The sequence below is a fragment of the Liolophura sinensis genome, chromosome 7, assembly GCF_032854445.1.
Source record: "Liolophura sinensis isolate JHLJ2023 chromosome 7, CUHK_Ljap_v2, whole genome shotgun sequence".
In the NCBI taxonomy this organism is placed as follows: domain Eukaryota; kingdom Metazoa; phylum Mollusca; class Polyplacophora; order Chitonida; family Chitonidae; genus Liolophura; species Liolophura sinensis.
The window spans coordinates 46311440-46334799 of record NC_088301.1 but is presented as its reverse complement, the minus strand read 5'-3'; the positions used below and the strand labels follow the sequence as shown (position 1 = coordinate 46334799).

Below are 23360 nucleotides of genomic sequence, written 5' to 3'. Positions count from 1 at the left end.
CGCGGCCCTCAACGCGACAGGACCATGCAAATAAGATGTGGCTGGCCGCCTGTATCGACTGGAAGGTTTCATATGGCAAGATGCAAGCGGCGGGGGCTAAGGTATAATCTCGAGAGACCGTTATTCGGCCTGCCGTCAGAGTTTAACAGTGTGGGAAGTCTCAGTGCGTTTCAAGTTTAGGGTTTTTTAGGAACTCTCCCGTGGAACCAACAGCTGTTTTTCTTGGCGTGTTACCTTGTCACGGGCCATCCGTATAAGCAATCTCTGTTTCAGAACTGCCGAGGAACCTGCTGAGGAATTACTTAGGCGTGAGAGTTTTGAAGTCTGCTTTTCGAACTATTACAGGAATAAGTACAACACACTTGGACATTTAGTACATCTTTAAGATTAAATGCTTAGTGACAGGTTGGGTTAAGTGATATTCAAGTTGCGCTGGGCCTCATCCTGTTAAACGTCTGTCTGGATAAAATTTCCACTGTTTATTTGGATAAATTCTTGCTGAATTTACGAGGCCGCTAACACAAGCAAGTGGAACTGACCACCCGCGTACTTTTTACGATCAAGTTAAACGGCGAGCACTTCCATGACCGCGCTCTTGAGAATTTGCCGAAGAAGTAGGACGATCAAGACTTGTGCAGAAAGCTAAGTTGTCTTAAAAAGCGATTGTTTGCATTTGACCACAATGGAGAAAGACGGGAAAGAGACCATGGAACTTAACAATATGCCCAATACCATGTATTCTGCAAATGGCCCACAGTCGTCAGACAAACGTCCCGTGGAAGTTCGAGTTAATGACGGTTTGCCCGAACGAGAGCAATGGTCAGGCAAAATAGAATTCATTCTGTCATGTGTTGGACAGTGTATAGGTATGGGGAATGTGTGGAGATTCCCTTACCTATGCTACAAAAATGGAGGAGGTGAGTATGTTTGGTTTTCATAAAACGTAAATTGAAACATTGACCAGAGAATAGAGTGATCTTAAACGTTTTTCTGGATGCTTTTGAAAGTCAAAAGGAGGTTGGCTTGGATACATGTAGTACAAAAGATACTCTCAAAAATAAGTTCCTAGGACAGATAATCATAAACATTTTTCATAAATCCTGTTTTGCTAATATTATCTATTGCTCATGGCGATAGACGTTTTTAATCTTTAGCGTATGTTATACCGATAGTTTTTTTTTTACTTAATTTTCAATATTGTTTCCCATATATGACATCAACAAGGATAATTCAGAACCACTCCTTGAAAAGCATGATCCTTGTAATCAAAGTTAAAATTTTATTTTTAGAACACTGCCATTCACACTATACAACACTAGTTTTCATTCCATGCAAAAGTAGTAAAATAAAACATTGGATGGTTGTCGTCTTGAATGTCACCATGCATCCAAAGAAAGCAGGCGTTCCCATGAACATTATTTATGCTCAGTCATCGAAGGCTGTTTTGCCCAGATTCTTTTAACATGGTATATTTAATTGTATGCATGTTTTGCCAACTGCTAATTTTCTTATAAATCTGAAAGTTCGTGACCACTTATTCGCTTATATCTTCATGGCAGTAAATGTCACTCTTTTCCCCACAAGGGTGCATTGGGTAAAGTATGAAAGAGATGGTTATAAAATTTGCATGTCAAGCATATGGTATATATTAAGGCTAACTCGCACAGTATAAGGAAATTTACATGACTCTTGGTGTCCTCACTAACCAACGCTGAAACATAACACTTCGGCTTTAGTTATCACAAACAGGAAATTACACCATAGAGGCTGTTCTTGTGAAGGGCTGCAAAAATCTTAATCTAAAGAATTGCCAGCTTGAAATTTTGATATTGTGGCTTCGCCGACGACTCGGTCGACCGGATCCACATGTTTGTCCCGCTAAATTGAAGAATTTTGACGGTAATTGAACGTACGAGTAATGGAACTAACACAGTCCTGACCCCAGGGGAGTCAATGTCACGGAACAGATTTGTAAAGAAATCCTAAGATATGACATATGTTGGAAAATTCCCCAAGCCGTTGTATATGCAATTAATTCAGTGTAAAAGGCTATAGCACAGAGAGTAATAGGTTGGATAGGTCCAGCCTTCTGTAAAGTTACCTCAGTTAGGGTCTTATTCTAAGTGTTCATGCAAATGATTCATTACCAGCATACCGCCCCCCCATCCCCAACCCCACCCCTTATACCATGCCTCAGAATATGGTAAAAGGATGGAGTGATGTTAATTGCATTCTATGGGACAAGAGGGAAGAGTTACTAAAAATGTTGTGTTGTCACCCCATTCCATATACAATAATATTAAAACAATGAAAAAGGCCCAGGCCCAGGGGAAGCTTGATCAACCTGGTTTATGCAGGAATACAAGATAAAGGACTACAGCAAAGGGAGTAAATAGTCCAGGATAGTTTGCAAATAGTAACCCGTAACCGGTCTCCTGTCAGTTTGCGTCAGTTATGATTTTATTCCAAATTCTCTTAACACAGCTTAACGTTATTCTGTACGATTTCATCTTCTAGGAAACTATGGATTGCATACATTTCGTAGTAAAATGAACGTAGTAAAATGTAGCACTTACATTTGACTCAATAAAGCAAAGCTTCCCACATAAAGTATGTTGGCAGATCACAAAATATATATCTCATTTCATTTGAATATGCTCTACTACTCATTTACAATGAGTGTTTCAATTAGCATTTCAAATATTGTTACCAAGGGTTGCAACACGTTTTACGCATTACACCTAAATGAATTTCTTTTGACATTTGAATATGTTGTCATATTTAGTGACACATTTATCTGTGAATCAGGTAAATGAGTGTTGCTCTGAGCACAGAATGTACACTTTGACGTTTATTATATCTAAATGTTGCGAGTATATGTCTGCTGTGGAGATGTGTCACGTGATGGATGTGGTGAAGGATCCAGTTTAATGCTTACTGAGCAGGGCCGGTTAAACCGATTACAGATTTGGTACACACTGATAGATCCTTCTCATACTTATTAAGCTTACATAAAGGCAATTACTTTTATGGAAATTCTTCCAAACACTTAGATTTATAAAGTACAATTCCTTATTAAGCGAAAAACAAGATGCATAACAGATTTCAATACATATCCTTATACGGTTCTGTTATGGTAGATATTCACTATGTACTGGTATAAGGTTTCATCCAAATGAGTGATGTATTTGTTTTTCAACCGACGTGTATTAATGCGAAAGTAGACATAGTTTTACTGCTTGGCATTTTCCAAAGGCGAGGGTAGATCATCTGCTTTTCTATCCATAGGCCCTGGTTTTCATCACACTTAAGAGATTAAATCAACACACGGATGTGGTTGCCACCCACAAAGCAAAACATTTGTTTGGTATTTTCTTACACCCAAAACATCCATTACTTCACCCACACTCGTGTTTGTATTTATACAAGAGTGTAAAATTTACAAACAAGTCACCACATACAAAAAACTTGTGCAGTTATTTCGGCCATGATTTCGTGCAAACTATTTACAAGATTGAAGCATATAAACCGACTTCGTGGTAAAGGTCATCTGGTGCAGAAATACTCATTTCTTGATAACCCGTTCGCGAAGGACTTATATCGCTTAAATTCCACAGAAGTAATAAAACAACAGAAAAGGAATGAGGTTCTGAGGTGCATTTCCTTTCAACCGAGCTTAACCGCATTAGCATCATGAACAAACGAGTATAACCCTGAACCGCTGGCGTGAAGCTCTCTCCGTTTCTCGACAATGAAAAATTAGTGTCCGTGTGCATCAATTTAAGACCAACACTTAACTTAATCGAATTGCTTTATAAATTATAGCCCTAAGCCTCATTGTTGATTTAATTGGCTATTCTTTTAATGCCTGCTTTTTTACAGGGTGAAGGAAGTGCTTGCTTGTTAATGGGATGAAACAGGTGACATATTTGGTAAAACTATAGCAAGCAGATTGAAGATCCAGCTTAGTAATAATATGAACTCGGCGCCCATTTTCTAATCTACATTCAGCATTTCACACATATGAGACGTATTTCACTTGGATGTCTCGTGCCCCGGTAGAGAGCAATCTTGGGAGCTTTCGTCGGATTTTTTGGGCACCTTTTTGTCATAAAAAGTAACTTAAGCGGGTTAGAGCTATTCAATCTATCAAAGCGTCAGCTTTTCATGGGTAAATCTGTCAGCCTTGTCAAATTCTCGCGGCTAGATGGCTCGGTGACATTTCTTTCAGTAATGAAATAAATGAGGGGTCCCTTTCGCCTGTGCACTTCATGATTTGTCCGTGATGTAAGGGGCCAGTGAGGACTTAATCGGGGTCCGGTGCCCTTGGCTGAGATCCAAAAAGCGGACCAGACTTGTGTTGTTTACCGAACGGGAAAATTGGGAGAAAGAACGGAGAGAAGGATTATAATTGAACGGTTTTGACAATATTCCCCATCACCTCTATATCATATTTTAGGATTACTGAATTTGAAACCCAATATCGCAATCGATCTACTTCAAGGCAATCCAATATCTAGCGCTCGCCTGATACCTTCAACGTTTGCAAAATTATTTAATGCTCTCCATCATAATCCGATAACCAAACAGCATGTAACACTTTGGATCGGATCAATGCCGGACGCTTATCAGGTCGCTTCCCGGTATTTTCCCTGTTATACATACACAGTTCTCTTAATTACTCCATTTCTTATTAAATTCAGTTTTTATATTTAAATTGATTTCTATTGAAAATGCTGATATACTGGTGACATGCGTTTTGACTTGAGTAATTCGTACTTGTCTCTGTTTAAACAGATGGATTTTCCTGTGCATAGTGGAGCTTATTCTGAACACGATTTCAGCAGCATCAGTTAGCGTGAATGTTCACAGAGAGCTACAGGTTTATCTTAAAAGAGATCCATCACGAATGACATGTACTTCAGAGAAGATATGCTAAAGTAGGCAACCACAAAGACACAAATATTCATTACAGCCAATGTAAATTTTCAAATACATGCAAGTGTAACTCTCCTACACTTGAAGTAAATTTTTCATTAAAAATATACTGATGAAAACAATGTGAAATTAAATCAAACAGAGATAGAAAAGGCCAAGTTTCCTTACATATCCTGTTATCTGTAAGCAGACAGCAGTTTCGTCACCATTGTCAATTTGTTTTGGTTTACCGTGCAGGCAAGAATGTTACCTATATCTTTTTTCTATAATTACAATCATCGACGGATAACTATTGCCTTGTATGTATGGTAGGAAATTCTGTTCAATAACCACCCAGAATAAACCTTTTTTAAATTTCGTGTCGTTTTGTTAGACTGTGTGTCACGCATATTAGACGCCATGCAGTTGTTAAGAAATCAAACATATGTAGCCTATCAATTATTTTCAGGCGTAATTTATTCAGAGTTATTTGGAATACTTTGTCCAGTGGGGCGGTCTTTAGATAGTAAAAAGTCTATTCTATAACATCATCTCCGGCAGAAACAATTCAAGCGAAACAATTCAAGCATTTGAATAAGTTTAAAACTTAATTGTCAAATTTAATAAGCTTATATTACGCATTAATAACTGCATGCAGACTTAGACTACTAGGCAACATTTTAGATGAAAGTGACATGTTGGTGATGTATAAACAATGCTTTGAAAAATATCATTTCTATTTGAACTCAGACTATTTCAATTGGTCAGTCAAACAAGATATTTCATAAGCACTGTCAATGAACGAAAAATGGACATCGTAACTCAATAATGTAAAGATAATACGATATTATCAATTACCATTTATATACTAAAGCTGATTCAATGTAAAAGAGACACAGTAATCCAATGCCACGGTGTTGCCATAAACACTTATGTTGGTATTAAATGTCCCAAAACCAATTTAAACGTCCTCATAGTCCTTTGTGGCTTCAGTTATAATAATAAAGGAGCATCTCCAAGTATATTTAATCTGCTCGTGGAACATGTGTAATATACATGGAGAAGCCTTGACTCCTTTACTATTATCCAAAAACCGATATTCCATAAACTAGTGTAATACATGCAGTATGTTTAAATTGCTCCTTTCAGTCTAACTATAATGAAATGAACCGCAACAGGTCATGTTTCTTCCTGGCCCTTATTACTACATGTATAATAATTATGTAGTGACTGAATGATTTAAGAATCTTAACATGGAGTTCAGTGAGGCATCCTTTAAGGAAAAGGTGAGCCTCAGCTGATAAGCTGGCTTTGTATTGGAGACCATGTGAACAGAATTTGAGAATTTAAAAATGTCATTTACGAGAAGAAAAATGGCCCCAAAATGGTTTAAGTGATTTGTTCCTGTTCCATCGCTCACTTTCCTTGTAATGTTAGCTGAGTTTGACAAGGGCAGGTATACCACTACGGCGTGCAGAAATCCATTCTGTAGAAGCAACAGGGTCAGGAAGAATGTTAAAAACACCTGGCAGCTCATTTCAATCTATGTCGCGTCTCTCTTACAGCGAAATGCACTTTTTGTTATACCCCTGGCTGAAAATATAATTATTGGCGGATTACCACCTTGAATTTACGGTCTTTTCTACTTACTAAGACAACAACGGCCAAAAGTATAAACTCTGGTCAAAATGCCTACCTCGCGGACAAAATAAGGTAATGTTTACAGTTTACAATCTCTACCTTTTGCTTTACATCACTGCCACCAATAGCAAATGTTGTACACAAATCTTGAACAACGCCACGGTCACGGGGGTCACGTTGATGAGGTAGGAATTTATGTCAGAAAACACAAACAATCCGTCTCAGCCTTTGACTCGATAATTTGCATGCATTCCCTTTATCTACAGTGTGTACAACACGATTCTAACTAACACCTAAACCAATTTTATTGATGAATGCTGATTAAATAGTTCCGCTGACTGACACAAGTGATGAGGCTAATCCTTAACAGGCCTTCGTCCGTCTCAAAGACTCCAAAGGTCAAGCATGTATATTGGTGGCAGTGGTGTTAAGTGAAAGGTAAAGAGCGACGCATGCGCTGTAAGGAGTATGTCCCAACAGAAATCAAAATGTGGACAAAGATGGTCAAATTACAGAACTTGTTGTGCGATTTAAGTTCTTCAGTTCCCCTGGTGAATTAAATAGATTTTACCCGCATACTGAAAAGAGGAAACAACAAACCCGAGTTACCGTCTAGAAGATTGAAAATTGGGTTAATGTTAATGACCAAAACTAAGGCATCTGAAACATGGCGTTATCCACACGGCTCTCGAGTGTATGTGTACATGTAGGAATGTTACTTCACAGCTTAATTTTGACATTCATAATTACTTGTATGAAAACCTCGTTTTTGACTTGCAAAAAGCTAACAACATCCTTTTTGTAAATAATACACTGGCTAATTCCTTTAGATGCCTTTTCCCTTAACACCTTTCTCAGTTTAAACATTATATCTTCTATTGAATTCCTGGCCTAAGCGCAATCGTATTTGGTCTCATATTGAACATTGACATTTATTTATACAAAACATAAAATTTCTTAATTTGTATTCTGAAAAGGATTAGAAAATGGAACCATGCTAAAAATAATGTCCATGTTTAGATTAGGCAATCTGAAACCCTGATTCACACCTTTGATTTGATCAACGTTCATGGTTCTCTATGAAATGGATGTCCACTACGTGGCCTTTATTTGCCTCGTGTTTTAACTCTATCTATAGAGTGCGCACTGTGAAGCCGTTAGATAAGTGAACTTTAAAGCGTAAATGTCCGGAATGTTGTGAATAAGCTGATACATTAAAGACGGAAAGGTCATATAGTTCGTGAGGCCAAGAGTACAATTATTGGCTAGGCTATTTGCAGCACGTCATAGGACGACCAACTTTCATTAGGTTTCAAACAATGCGGACACTTGGGCTCAACAGTTCACAGATATTAACCAACTTGTGAAAACTACTATGTCCTATCAGTATAATACTAGAACATAGTTTTGCTGTGAATACAGGAATTCGGTGATATACCGACAGGTTTTGTACGCCTAAGGTTTTCGGCTCTTAACCTGCACTCGGCGTACTAAACGTAGGGTCAACAGAAGCTTGATCCACTGCTCCCCCCGTCGCTCAATACCCCCAGCCCTGTGGGAGACCGGAGCCATCGGAAATCCATCTTCTGCTCCTGGCTATTTTCCTACAAGTAACAGCTGTTGCCCAAGTACTGGTGCGCCAAATTACGATAGCCTCACAACAGATCGGTCAGCAGCTTGAACCTAGGACATGCTGGTGCAACCTGCGCGGTACTCCATCTTTATGTCCCAAGTTTAATTATTGCATTCTGTCCTCTGCAGCGGGAGTCAATTTGTCAGCGACCGAGAACTTTATATTAATAAGGAGCCGATCGGTTATGTAACATGAAACAAATTCCATCCTCTGTTGTCTAGCTCATGCACTTGAATTCTAAAGCTGGCGTTATTGAGTTGCATTTATTCCAGATAAGTGAATGTGCCTGACACGAACATGCACTATAATGTGGTCATACGTCACTGGCGCAGGAAAACACAAGCACGTTTACTCCAGTTGTGTACGCAAGAGTACTCTAGCACACATAGCCGAACTCTCAGGTGGTAAAGACAATGTCGTATGGACCAGTAGCTGCCATCAGTGAATATCGTTTGGAGATTCTGTTCGCTAAACTCCGGTAGCAACGGCATCAATCATAGCTGAGCGTACACTCAGTTTAAAAAAATTAGAACGCTTTTGTCTTACTTACAGCTGTCATGGGAATTGGACAAACCTGATGTCACAGTAGCACAATCATCCATCGGGGGCATTGAACGTCTGATGTTGTGCAAGCTGTGTTTTGTATTTTATTTTTATTTAGTCCATGTATGCCTCTTTGAATCTGTTTATTAATAAGCTGCCTCTTTGATATAGGGAAAAGCATTGCCCGCCCAAAACCAGTCGGTCTAAAGCCATGTACCCTTTCATTCTTTCAGTACGTCACTGTTTCTGCACAGACCTAGTCGTGCTCGTCAAGCAATCTCGTACATGTAAATGAAGATCACAAGCAAGGCAGCGTGGCAGTTGAGAATATGTGTTTTTAAAAAGATTGGAATTGACCTGTGTAGGCGATCATGCCCATTGTAATCCTTGTTCTTGATTTAAAATAAAAGTTATCTCAGGGTAAAACCCTAGTCAATACAAGTAGTTATCAATGAGAGATGCTCGTTTGTGGCTGCTATAGCCAAACGACCTATAATTGGCTAATAGGGGAGTTTCGGTTTCAAACTCTTTTATCGATGAAGGTAGAAACAGTCCAACTGTATCATTTGACCTGTCCAAAATGTTAGGCAACTATTTTTGATCACATTTACTACAACAGTGGCGTCTGAAAAAAAGTTTCATGAAAGTGTTTAAAAGTATTTTAGAGTAGACGAATGATGGAGAAAATTGAAAATCTGAACCTTTGTGAATCTGAGAAGTTCCTAAAGGAAAGAAGAGTCATTTGTACCTCTGGAAAAAGGCGAGACAGGTGATCGGTAAATTAATGTCAACAAAGGTTGTCTAACATTTTTCACGTCACATGACACAGTTGGACTGTTTTTTCCTTTGACGACAAGCGTTCCAGCTCGAAACTTCCATTTTAAGTTCGGGGGGGTTAAAAAAATATTTTCTCCTCCCCCCCCCCTATTTTATTTCACCATGTCATTTTTTTTCATCTCTAAAAATAATTGTTTGCTCTACCAAGAATTTTGTTTTCACCATGTCGCTTTTACGGCTCCGTAATTATGGCCAACCTGCTAAAATAATGGATCATGTCTATTATCCAAGTATTAAAAAATACATCTAGCCAACATGAATCCTACCTAATTACTATTATTACTTTATAATGTTTGCTAATTCTTAATTTTGGTGATTTGTGTTGAAGGTTGTTATGGAAATACCGTTTGGGGCCCTGTAAGTCCATAATGGTTGAAGATTTCTATCGTTACTGCTTCTCTGGTAAAACACATGTACATTTAGAGCACAAGAATCCTTGCACTGGGGATCAGGCCACTTATAGCTGGGTGCTTAATTAATGCCTGTCCTCATTGATCAAGACCAATACCGGCAAAGGTACATCTGGCACGGCTTGTCCGGTGTTAAGCGGACTGTAGAGATCCATGGTGATCTGGTGAAAACCCTGTAAAGCCTGGCATCACAAATAAAAACACACGTAATTAATTCTTTCGAAACCCTTCCGCCTGTGTCAATCCTGGGATTCGATCGACGCTTTGTCGTTTTGCTTCCACTGATCTGGAAAACGTAGTAAACACCTCCTGCATTGGTAATTTGCCCTCGGTAGAAAAACAGGAAATGGAAAGAACGAAGATCAATGGGTGAAGTTTTACAATTCTCTAACAAACAGACAGGCGAATCACCCAAGTATCTGAACGATTATTGTACCTTATCATTTTGACATGTTTTTACATAAAATGATTTTATTCCACGGCAGCTGAACTCATATAATTATAATTGGCTACTTTGTTTATTTAATGATTATTAACATACATTTTTTGAAAAATTATATTAATAAAATGAAAAGAATGGATGAAGTATAATGTAGAAGAGTATCCGATACTTACTTGTGAATCGGTAGCTATCAATCGGGCACTACAGATGAGTAATGGCTTAGACAGTTTCTAACATTGCCCTTAACGTAAAGCCAATTTATACAGTGCAGATAAATCCACTAATCACGGCAATTAGTTACAGACGTGCAGTCCAACTCAGTACCAGAAATGAAAGTCCCATCTTCTTTTGGCCAAGCTTCAATCACATTTCCCTGAGGCTATTTTTACCATCGAACGCAGGGAGAAAGTCTTCAAATGCCATTTATAATAGTGCGAATGCCTTTCATTCACTTAACACTTGCAGAAAGGTTAAGAGTTAATCTTCCGTCTTTCATTTTAATTTCAGGGGCCTTCCTGATTCCTTTCTTCCTGACAGTTTTCATGGCCGCATCCCAATGTACTTCATGGAGCTTGCACTGGGACAAATGTCGCGTGTGGGTGGCCTTGGAGTTTGGAAAATTTGCCCTCTATTTCAAAGGTATGATTCTCTCTCATGGCCGACTACAACTGCTCTCTTCCGGCCAGTCCACTCAAAGACAAAACTGGACACCGGGTCGTCGTGCCCACCTACACGCTTAACTTTTGCATGTCCCAGTAAGGTTGAGATAAAAATAGTCGGTATTACAACATGTGATTTACTGACACAGACAACCTCTTTACTTAAAGCAGTAATTAAGGAATCCATACTACTCACCATTATGGCCATTTTAGGTTAACTAACCTGCAATTTACAACAGAGGCAACTGATGACAGAATATACATAGGTGAGCTTGTACAAAGAGTAACACAGTGCATTAAAATATGAGTGTGAATATAGTATTGCACATCATATTGTGAGGTTTGCAGAATAGCTCTTTGGATACTCGTGGATTAACTATGTGTTGAAATCTTACACAAACTTTAATTGTTTCATTCAACACAGAAATGTAATACCCCAACACACAGTGCTGAATATAGTTATTCTTATGAAACTGCTTGATGTCAGGAAACTGCCTGATTACCACGTCACCCTTGACATGACCGTCGTAATGGGCAAAATGGGCCGGTATAATTGTGTTGTGTGTTTAAAAGCAGTGTTATAATAGATTATTAAGATATTCCATCTTTATCACTTCTGTACTTTTGGAATTTCAGGTGTTGGATATGCAGCTTTGGTGGCGGCCGCTTGGCTCAATACCTTCTACATTGTCATCATATCCTGGGCACTTTTCTACCTATTCAGTTCTTTCACATCCACGTTACCGTGGTCTACGTGCACGAACGATTGGAATTCGCTTTCCTGCCTTTCGGAATATGATACTGACAAATTTCCGTTCAATTGTACAAATGGGACATCTTGGTTGGAAATCGAGCCGTTATCAGATGTCAATACCTCGTATCTCCTCAGTAATGTTTCGGACTTAAATTGTACACGGTTTTACGATCCAGAGAGATTTTCAACACCCGTCAAAGAATTCTGGGAGTAAGTTATGTTACATTATTACCAATTGAAATGTAATTTAGTTTTGTTCATTTGTCTTTTGCATTAACACTTGTATTTAGCATAATTACTTCTGTTTTACCACTGCTATGTTCTGGTTCTTGCGAGTGACAGATGTTTATACTTGTTTGAGAGAAACCAGCAGAAAACAGAAATCTGTCAAGTTCAGCTCGTCGGGTAACAGTTTCGTGCTTATTTGTGTTTGTATTGTACAAAGTTACTAATTAATCATTCAAAAGTGGTAAATAAATATGATAATTTTACAGACGTGTTTAAACATGTCAAATATAATAAGCGTTCCTCCCATGACCTAGCTTCACTGGTGTATATGGAAAAGCATATTAGTGGGAACCTTCACCAAAGCGCCAAAATCTGGAGCTAATCTGTGCAACTCTTGAGACCCAATCCAGATGTTCAAAGTCCATTTCCCATGTGACTCATTGGAATAAAGACTGTCTCGCCTGTCAATTATGAACGCGTCTGAAGCGGGGCAAATTAAGAGTTGAGAATAGTTTCAGGTGGGCAAAAAGTGTTTCTTGCCGATGTAAGGATTTCTTCTCCGTGTGGTAGGAATGTGATTGTTTCGGGGGCCCTGCGGCAAACATGACATGGATCTCCAGAAATCCCATTGAGCCGTCCTGCGCATAGTAAATCCTAATGTGCTTTTGCCCTGGGCGACACTCAAGTAATCGCTCAAGACGGAGTGGTGTCGTTAGCAAAAGCAAACCGACCAAGCTTTAATAAAAAAAAATACCTAAACCAGCCTCAACGGTGTAGGTCATTAGTGGGACAAAATCCGGAAGTGTTCCAGAATTGGACGATTGTTACCGATATCTTTGATAACATCGCTCAACACTTCAAACGTGCTCTATCGACTACGTGAAGCACATGCCATAATACATTTCCTCACTTTGCTTTCTTACTTTTATGTAAAGATAAATCTAATCTGTGATTCACCATGTCAAGCAGAAACCACAGTGGTTTGACTTACTGTATTCGATTTAATTTTTGGGTGATAGACTTTTTGTGCAGTTGTTGATTTTTGAAAGATGTGTGGAGGTTTGCTTGGACTGTAGGATAATACCCGAGTGGAAAAATGAGTAGCACGAAAAGTATTATTTTATGACATACATTTGCTTTTTTAAAATGAATTTCAGGCGAATTTGTTAGCCATATAGAGTATGTTTAGTTTAAATGTTTTGGACGAAGTATCTCATTTTGCGATTTTCTACTGTGAAGACAAGTTTCAGGTAGTGTAGAAAATGTCGAAATGAGGGAAGCAAGGCAACTTGCAAGCGTGAAGTAAATAAAGTGCTAGATTAGGTGAACTATTCGAAATATGCGAATCCACAATGTGACTTATTATCAGATACGGTATATTTCACCCATTTGAGAATATCGTTGCCCTCAGTTTACCCTGTATTTGTATAATTACTTCACAAATTGTAAAAAGTACACCATCACTATTTTCACTGCTATAGAGTTCACTTAAAGGTGTACTAACTTGAGTGGTACTTGTTTCTACTATTACTGTGCGGGTTTTGCTTGTAGAAGTAAAATTCATGTATATCTATAACGGATACGTTAATGAACAAGTCCAGTGAATGACTATGACGTAGAAGTGGTAGTTAAGATAATTTAAAGGCCTAAACCCATCTTCCGTCTGTCAGCCATCATAAGGGTATACGCCATTATCTTGTTTACTGTGACCGTATTGACAGCCTAACTCCGTTTCATGGCATGATGAAGTCGTCGGTGTCCTTAAATCATCATAGATATTCCTAAAACCCAGCTGCCTGAATGCCAGTCACGGAAAATTCGCATCTGGACTCCGTTTATGTATGGTTACAGATGTGTATTGTGTAGGGTATTGGGATGAAACCCGTGCAGTTCACCTATCTGTGAAACATAATTCGCGTACCATTCATGTTATTCTCTAAATTTCACTGCTCTTCGTCTTAGATATTTGAACACTTAATTCATCAGACAGGCCCATTATGTCCTAATGCCACCATCGGTTGGCTAATGTCCAGAGATACCGTGGTCTTGAACGACATCCTTCCACGTTTCACCTCTTTTGATGAACTTCACCGAATATGGTGTTATGAGGCGTCCCAAATTTTGGTCAGCTATTCTTATATGCTTTATGAACGATAAATCATGTTTCACTGAAGTAATTCTGTTTCCAGCATGGGGCAACGGATAGATTGACAGTGATGGTAGCTGTATAACCGGATGTCCGTTAAGTGGGTATTAGCAAAATATGCAGAATACATATGCCTGAGGTTTACAAGGTGATGGCGCTAATTAGTTTCCCTCGATTCAAGCTGCCTGAATGTTATTGCTGCGGCTCAAGCATGAATGTTTAAAATCGATCTAATCCGCAGGAGGAATGTTTTGAAGGTCACGAAGGGTATCGAAGAACCCGGATCGGTTCGCTGGCACCTCGCACTCACACTCCTCCTGGCCTGGGTCCTCGCCTACTTCTGTATCTGGAAAGGCGTGAAATGGACGGGAAAAGTAAGTCCGCAAAATCACTTGAGCCATGAACGGAAATAATCATGCATACGTCACTTGTGTATGAGTGAATCACCCGGACTTGGATACGCATTTCTAAGAGTGATGTATTAAAAATTACCTCGTACGCACACACTTTGATGCTTATATCTTTCCAAACATTCTTTGTAGCTTAGTGTATACTTCTTCCCATCGCACAATGCGATTTGCAAAACTGTTATTCACTATATTACCTGATGTGATACTAGGCCGTGTTTTCTCTTACAGGTTGTGTATGTGACAGCTGTCTTCCCCTACATACTTTTGTTTATCCTGCTGATAAGAGGCCTAACTCTTCCTGGTGCCATGAAGGGCATATCGTTTTACATCTACCCAAATATGTCCAAGCTTCTAGACTCTCAGGTATACCCTCGCTAACTTCGTGGCAGAAGTATACAAGTGTTGAGCAGAACGTATTTCTGTTCGTATCTGTGTTTACCTTTTTCGGCAAGTTTATGATATTAAACGTAAAGACCTGAGTAAAAAAAATGAATTTTACAGAAAAAGAGACATTATATTACCCCCAGAAACAAATTTCCACTGGTTACCTGTGACCATTTGCCAACTGTGACGCTGTCGTGGCCGCTCTGGTGTTACCCATCCTGTAGTCTTTTATATTTTAGTCAATCCACATACACAAACATACATTTGACTTGCGTTAAAATCATACCATTGCATGAGTTTGAAGATTAAAGGAAACAGATTATCATATTCATCTTACCATCGTCAATTGTATCTATTCTTAGGTCTGGGTCGATGCAGTTACTCAAATTTTCTTTTCGTATGGACTTGGTCTCGGCTCCCTTATTGCTCTAGGGAGTTACAATAAATATAACAACAACATATACAGGTAAGAAATAGTCTTCCGTACGGACACGTCTAAAACTGTCTCATTGATTCATTAAGTTTCGTTAATTTAACATTAATTATATATTTTCCAAACTAAGAATCTGCACATTCCAAAAAAAATCTTCCTTGTTTTTTCATTGAAGAGATGCCGTTGGAGTGTCATTATTAAACAGCAGTACCAGTGTGTTTGCTGGGTTTGTCATCTTCTCTGTCATTGGCTTCATGGCACATAAACAAGGAAAACCAGTGGAGGATGTCGCTGCATCAGGTGAGGGACTTTAGAGCCGTAAGGTTCTCCTCTAGAACGACCCAATTAATACACTTAAGTCCTTATAAGCTTCAGCCTCTAAGAAAGTCTCATGGGATTCAAACTGTGAGAATCTGTTTTTTAACTTAATTCTGCTTCAGCCATGGTGTTAGTGGGTGTCTAAGTTGCTATTATTTATATTTATAGCATTTTACATGAGCAGTTGAATATAACCGAGCGGTAATTTGTCAAGAGACCGGATTTCACCGGTTGCATGTGACTGTTTGCCAACAGTCGCACTCTTGTGGTTTTATTCTCCGTTCTCTCTTTTTTTAACTCTTTTCTTTTTCTAGATGATTAGAATAGACTTGCTCAGTCAGGCAGTTGAGATCGGTGACGCCTAATACACTGTAATTAACATCAGTGTTTCTTTCTCTCCGAATTCTGCTTAATCTATGGTGCTGTAAAGGGCGCTTAATTTGCCACTATTTAAGCAATTACATGAGCAGTTAGAATACCACTGAGATAAATTGACAGGAGGCCATATTTTAACGGTTGCATGTGACCATTTGCCAATTAAGACAATGTCTTTGCTCTGGTTTAATTCTCTATGCTGTAAGTCTTTTATTACATTTTACTTCTGGCGCTATTATGTGATTCTTCCACAAATAAAACTGGTGACAATTGTAGTTTAAAAAAAAAACTGTTGAATACGGAGTCAATCCATCACTCACTTTACCCGGGACCCTGTGGTCCATTCACTTGAATCGTTGTTTCCGTCGCTGCTACACGGTTCGAAGGTTCCCATCCAGTCACCTGTCCAACTGACACCTGAAGTCATGTGGATTTCTCCGACATGACCTTTGTAAGTGGTTTACACCAGGCATTAGGGTGAATCTCGCTACCATCGTCCATGTCAAAGTTACTTCTGTATATGGAGGTAAGCACTATTCAAATAAGGAAAATTTCAGTTAATTGTGACAAGTAAAATCTCTGCCTGTACGTTTCAGGTCCAGGATTGGCTTTCTTAGCCTATCCGTCGGCTGTAATGCAATTGCCCATATCTCCGCTGTGGTCGTGTCTGTTTTTCCTCATGCTGCTTATGTTAGGGCTGGACAGTCAGGTAATTACACTATGAGTACCTTACGTTATGACCATTTTTTTATGAAACCAAACTGTTCATGGGTGTAAGAGATCATTATTGGGTTTTACTTACATTTTTCCCACTAGGTCAGAATCTAAGTATTGCTTTTTATACACTTCGCCAAGTACTTCTCTTTTTTCCAGTAGGAGATAGAGTTATGTAATCACTATATACACTCACTATTCCGTTACCAGCGATCTAATAAATTGCAGTTAACATCACTTCATTTTTTTCACCTAATTCTGCTTAAGCCATAGCTCTAGGAGAGTGTAATTTTCTACTGTTTATGCATTTACATGAACATGCCTAACTGAGGTAAATTAACAAGAGGCCGTTTTTCACCGGTTACGTGTGACCATTTGTCAGTTATCACACTGTCGTCGCTCCTCTGGTTTTTCTCTATGCTGTACGTCTTAATTATATCTTATAATGCATCAGTAGCCGAGCGGACAAAAACGTGTGACTGTCAGGCATCATATTTGATTCTCGCCACAAGATGGCTGCAAAATTGCCGATGTCACGTTAAGCCATAATCATTCATTCATATTTGATTTCTTTGCATGGCTGACACGACTCCCGTGGTAACAAAATATAATATCAAGCTCAAAGCAACGATACACTTTTTCAGCACAGTTCATTTATTATACTACTTTCATGGGAATGCTTATCAGATCAGTTTTTGAACTCTTTGATTTCAATAACATTTACAAGAGATTTGCTAAACTGACATTGTGTGTCAATATGTCATATTTTGGAGGGTTTTAGTATTCTGTCGACACTGTCGTCGCTGCCTTGGTTTTAGTCTCAGTGGTGTAGTTTTATATGGTATACATATTTTTAGGCCCATTAATACGCTAATCATGCATATGTTTCACTGCCAGCTTCATGACACAGAGTGCTATGCTAAATTTAATGTCGTTCCAGTTTGTCACCATGGAAGGATTCTTCACTGCTCTCATCGATGAGTTCCCACGCTACTTTCGCCCTCACCGAGAGCTCTTCATCGGGGCGGTTTGCTTTATCTCCTACTTGGTGGGCTTATCCATGGTTACCGAGGTAGTATGCTCTCTTTAGCACTTTTTTAATATATGACATAGTAATAAAGTATGTGATAGACACCGTACATTAAAGCTACTGTAAAATACACTGGACAGTTCAATCTGACTCTATGTAATGCTTCAGGCTTTTGCTTTATGCGTTGATAAACACTTAAATCATATTCCACCCTACAACTATATCGGAAACTGGACTCAGTGTACTCTTATGGGACGGTGAAGTTAGCAACTGTGACTTGTGCAGATACAAGACATGAGCTTTAGTTTTTGTAGCTATAAGCCACAGTCATCTATACTCAAGCCGTAACATTAATAAAGCACTCCTTTTTTCAGGGCGGTGTTTACGTTTTTGAACTGTTCAATTACTACTCAGCAAGCGGTCCTGCATTACTTTGGCTTATGCTGTTCGAATGCATAGCTATTTCCTGGGCCTATGGTACGTGGAAATTATTCATCTCTCAAGTGGTTATTCAAGTATAAAGTTTATATATAAATTCAAATAAACCGGCATTTAGTAGTAACCATTTTCAGTAAAGAGCACAGATCGCCAAATCATCCATATGTTGTCTTGAAATTGTATTTGCAAGTTGTTTCACTGGCATAAACACTCCGCTTCATGGCTAATTTTAAGTTTTTATTGTAGGGATAAATCGATTTTACGACAACATTAAGGATATGGTTGGGTACTACCCAAACATGTACTGGAAAATGGCTTGGTGTGTGACCACCCCCGCCATATGCATTGTAAGTATATTCCTGAAACAGGAGGGCAAAAGATTGTTTCTAGTGAAACAGTGTGGTGAAAATTCAGAGCACTTTTAGCTCTGGTCACCAATATCATGTAGTCACATTCAAACATGGAATGTCATCTAGACTGTGTAATGAATTCAAGCGTATCTGATTTGTCCTGAAGTACAATGTTATCGCTTTGAACTAAAATCGATGGAGATTGGATAATGATACAAAGTAGATCAATGGGTATAATGCCGTTTTAATTCTGTTTTAAGCCTCAACCAAAACTGCCCTAGCAGTGCTGTAATCTGTTAACTGCTCTTCGGAACAACGTGGGAAGGTCTATTTAAATAAGTAAATAAATCTGTTAACTGTTATAGTGTTCGGCGTCAGACAGTCAGAGCATAGCTTTTTTTTTTAAAATTATCTCACACCAGTCAGATATACAAAATTTATTTCACGTGTACCCTGAAGCATTTTGAAAAATCCTATTCATTTTAATCATTCATGGGGTCATTCATTTAAAGTTTGTTGTACAATTTTCATCAAACTTGTACCACACGTGCATTTGGAGTCTGCTTCTTTTCGAGAGTCGCCTATATTCAACTGTCTGTAAAATCAGTCGTACTTGCTACCAAAATCTTAAATAATTATGACGAAACCCGATTCAATGAGTTCTTGGTTTCGAAACTAAGCTTATGGAGTTAACATTATGGTTTAGAAAAAGCATTTTACCCGCAATTTTTATGTAATAATATGGACGTCCAACGTATCGATGTCTAGAGCTTAGGTTGTTACGTGATACTTTACGTAGCGAGTATGACTGATTTTACAGACATCTGAATATACTCTAAAAAAAATAGACTATAGTTATCTAGAAGAACGTAAACAAACATTATCTTTTGCAACAGACTTTTACAAAATGTCAATCAAGAGCACGCATTTAACCAATCATAAATCAGTATTGCTGCAAGTAGGTCAACCGGATGTCCCACATATTGGTTAAAAATGTCCAATTGTTCTGTAACGTTACAACGGCCTTAACGGGGAATGGAATGAAAAATAACTTTGGGACATTGGGTGTGGTGGATCCATCCAAAGTGTTTATGGTCGAGTGGTCTACAGTGCACTGCACAGTGAATTTTTCAAACTAGTTAACACATGTTAATAAGATAATCTTCCCCGTTGGTCACACGTTGCGTTGTGGCATTCATGCATGTAATTACTCCATGAGGTTCTGTTTTACAGGGTGTGCTGTTGTTCAGTCTGATAGTGTTCAAACCAACAAAGTACAACGATTACGAGTACCCGACATGGGGCCATACCATTGGGGCGTTTATGGCACTGTCATCTATACTCTGCATTCCTGTCTACATGATTTACATTATACTTGTCACACCAGGACCATTTCCACAGGTAATAATTAAACCAATGGAACTAGAGCAAGGTGTTAAAGTTGAAGGAGACAACAAACAGTCCTTGTGGTACATCTTATTTAAACATTTCTCTGTACAAGGATGACCAAGTTCTCTTGTCACGTCGCCTTTATGACAAAAGAATAATTTGAATTTCGAAATTGTCAAGTATCCTTCTTCGGGTAGTAATATACCAAAGAGCCCTACATATGGCGATGCATATACTTTCATGTATTTATGGTTTATACATCATAGGTTTTTAGAAATTCACAGATTTCTTACAAATTCCTTTGGAAACTGATGTTTTATTTTTAGAAATAGGTATTGCGATTATCGACTTAGAACGCTCATTTATGATTTAACTGGTATACCAATATAGGACCCGACGTTTAAATGCATGTCAGCCAACCTATTTCAGCAATTTAAAAACTAATGCTTGCAATACAAATAATAGCAAACGAAGAATGGAGATTACAACCAGGACTTCAACCAGTATAACAATGTATGAAGTCAAATTCTCAAAGTTTTACCGGTTTCATTAATTTTATAAAATTAGTTTCAAAATCGATTAATAATTTTTAAAATTTTGAAGTCACATTCCTGGGGCCATGCTGGCTTCCTCTCAAGCAATACAAGGGAAGGTCTTGCAGCAACCTGCGGATGCTCGTGTTCTGCCCGGTTTCCTCCCACCAATATGCTGGCCGCCGTTGTATAAGTGAAATATTCTTGAGAACGGCGTAAAACACCAATGAAATAAATAAATAAATAAACATTTCTGAGCAGGACATTGGATTTAGCGTTAAGTGCGAACGTGATCAGAGTTTAAGTGATCACACATGGTCTGTTGCTTCCATTCTTTCAAAAACTTGCTTTAATATACTCATCCTTGACATTCTTTTCACTTGTAGAAACTCAAAGATCTTGTGCGACCGCAAGTAAATTTGCAGGCACCTGCACCTCACAACGACGAGCCCCCACCTTATTCTGCTGTGACAGAAGGGGAGATAACTCCACTGTAATCTGCGACTTTGGTGGATTTCGAAACTACGTGTTAGAGATCATTATTGGATCACAATTCCAAGTTTTGCTGTTGTTTGCATTATCTACAAGACACAGGATTAAAGAATCAAAGGAACGAATTTTGTGAGAGAGTCTGTGACATATCCATTATCTGGACCACAATACTACGATGAATTCAGGGGGATGGTCTTAATGCCAAAACAGGTGTGGAACCGTGTCGAAGTTACCAACCAGCATGCTAGCCACAATGATTGCATTCTATATGCTGAATTGATGGAAACGACACAAGGTTTGACAGATTTCAATGGTAGTTTATTTTGATATTGTTAAATAATAACCCAAGAATAGAAGAGGAACTTATATACTATGAACTACCGTATCCCTGAGAGAAAGGTAACCTGTGAGGAATCAATACTCGTATCTAATCAATGTTTAGCTGGAGAAGTAAGCATTGCCAGTTGCCAGGGTATTCTGTTGATGGTGCAGTTTGGGGGATATAGTTTTTCATACTTAGCCGTGGAGATAACATTTGTCATGACCCTATGGAATCCGCATTTTTGGATGAAAATTAAACATTTCTCTCATTCGTGGAGCTTCGGAGAGACGAGACATCGTTGTATTGGTGTGGATTTGTTAGACTTCGGAAATTGCAGAAATTAGGATAAAGGTTGACCACAAACATACGAATCTTTCAAATGTGTAGTGTTTTTACATCTTGTAACACATCGTTTTGTATCTTGAATACTACTTATATAATATTTCTAACTTTAATACTAAATGTGTACACAGCAGTACATAGAAATACCATTTACTTATCTGAGTATACCTGTTGCATGAAAATGACTGAGCATAAAACATTCTGAAAATGTACATGCGCGTGGTCTCTGAAAACGCAGTTGAACATATAACAATGAGAACATTAGAAATTCTTACCATGTCAGGGCAATGTGAAAAATTATAATAGCTGTGGTTTAGGCGGTATCATTACCATGGGGCATGAAAAAGTGTGGACGAAAATCTTAGGCTACATTAGATTTTCGAGATTTGATGAATAGCCGTTGATGTACGGGTATAGAGATGAAAAATACATAAACACGCAAGAATATAAATTACAGAGCATTTACCAAACTGAACAAAATGTGGCCAAATTCTAGTTATGTTAAAACTAAACGCACGTGGGACAAAACACCATGTACAAAACGACATTTTATTAGTTAACACTCATTAAAATTTCCCTATCTTTAAACACTGTAGATTGTCACATATATAGAAACAAATCCCATTCTCTGTACTGGGTGGCCTACAATGTAAAAATTCACATTTTAATTGTTACTTGCTTGGTTTTGATGAACCAGTTGTTAATTGTCGTGCATAGGTGTATAGATCTGTTTTGAAAATCAAGTAAAATTTCACCACTTGTTACTTGTAAAAAAAATGTTAATGATATACTGTATGATAGACATTTTGCAATTTTATACGACGTATGGCATATAATACATTGATTGTTATGTCTGCATGTAGTAATAAGAGTTTATATAAGACTGTGAACAGTGGAGCAAATAAATATAATGTTCTCAGTAGACATTTTCGTAAAACGTGCTTCGTGTAGTCTAATGCTTGTTTGGGGAACTTTTAACCGAGTACATGATTTACTCGATAACATGTTTATTTAAACAGGGCACAATCATACCTAGACATATCACGTCTTACAGTAACAAACAAATTGCATAAAGCGTTGTAGAAGTATGATAAAATAAAGTAAGTGAGCCTTTGTGAAAGTGTCAAACTGAAATCATCACTGATTTTTCTGTACATTTACCGTATCTGCATGGTCTTGTATTGATGAAGTAAGACGTTATTCAGTGTGATAGAGTGGTTAAATGCCAGAGCGCCCATTATAACTAATTCTTGTGGAAAACGATATAGTTATGTGATTGTATCAAGACGGTAGTATCAGTAACAATACAATGTTTACATGTTTAATCCCTCTTAAAGTTTTAGGCTCTTGGATGTATTTTTTGAGTTCACTTGTGGAAAATTGGATGTGGTGCAAGTGCTATATGTATTAGAGAAGGTTGACTGTAGAAAGAGATTGTACCATTCAATAAAACAACCACCAGTAGTCAGAAATGTCAGAAATTTGTCTTTGATTTCAAAAATACCATGGTGCAAAAAAGTTTCCATTGCGTACATGTGATTCTATATACATTTCGTTCTACACTTGAACTGACTTATGTAGCGCATAAGCATCATGTGTCTTTAGAACAGTATGCCTTTG

General features: G+C 38.2%; 1 protein-coding gene across 1 annotated transcript; it reads left to right on the top strand.

Moving 5' to 3' along the window:
- The first annotated feature begins 373 nt into the window (after window positions 1-373).
- Window positions 374-23194, top strand: LOC135470047 (sodium- and chloride-dependent GABA transporter 1-like). Its single transcript, XM_064748758.1, is given in 14 exon segments — window positions 374-917; window positions 10931-10969; window positions 10972-11059; window positions 11717-12046; window positions 14452-14584; window positions 14849-14983; window positions 15367-15470; window positions 15613-15737; window positions 16727-16839; window positions 17785-17916; window positions 18249-18351; window positions 18559-18659; window positions 19896-20063; window positions 20971-23194. Coding segments are annotated over 14 exon segments (1917 nt in total). The 5' UTR covers window positions 374-682; the 3' UTR covers window positions 21082-23194.
- The last annotated feature ends 166 nt before the right edge of the window (window positions 23195-23360 follow it).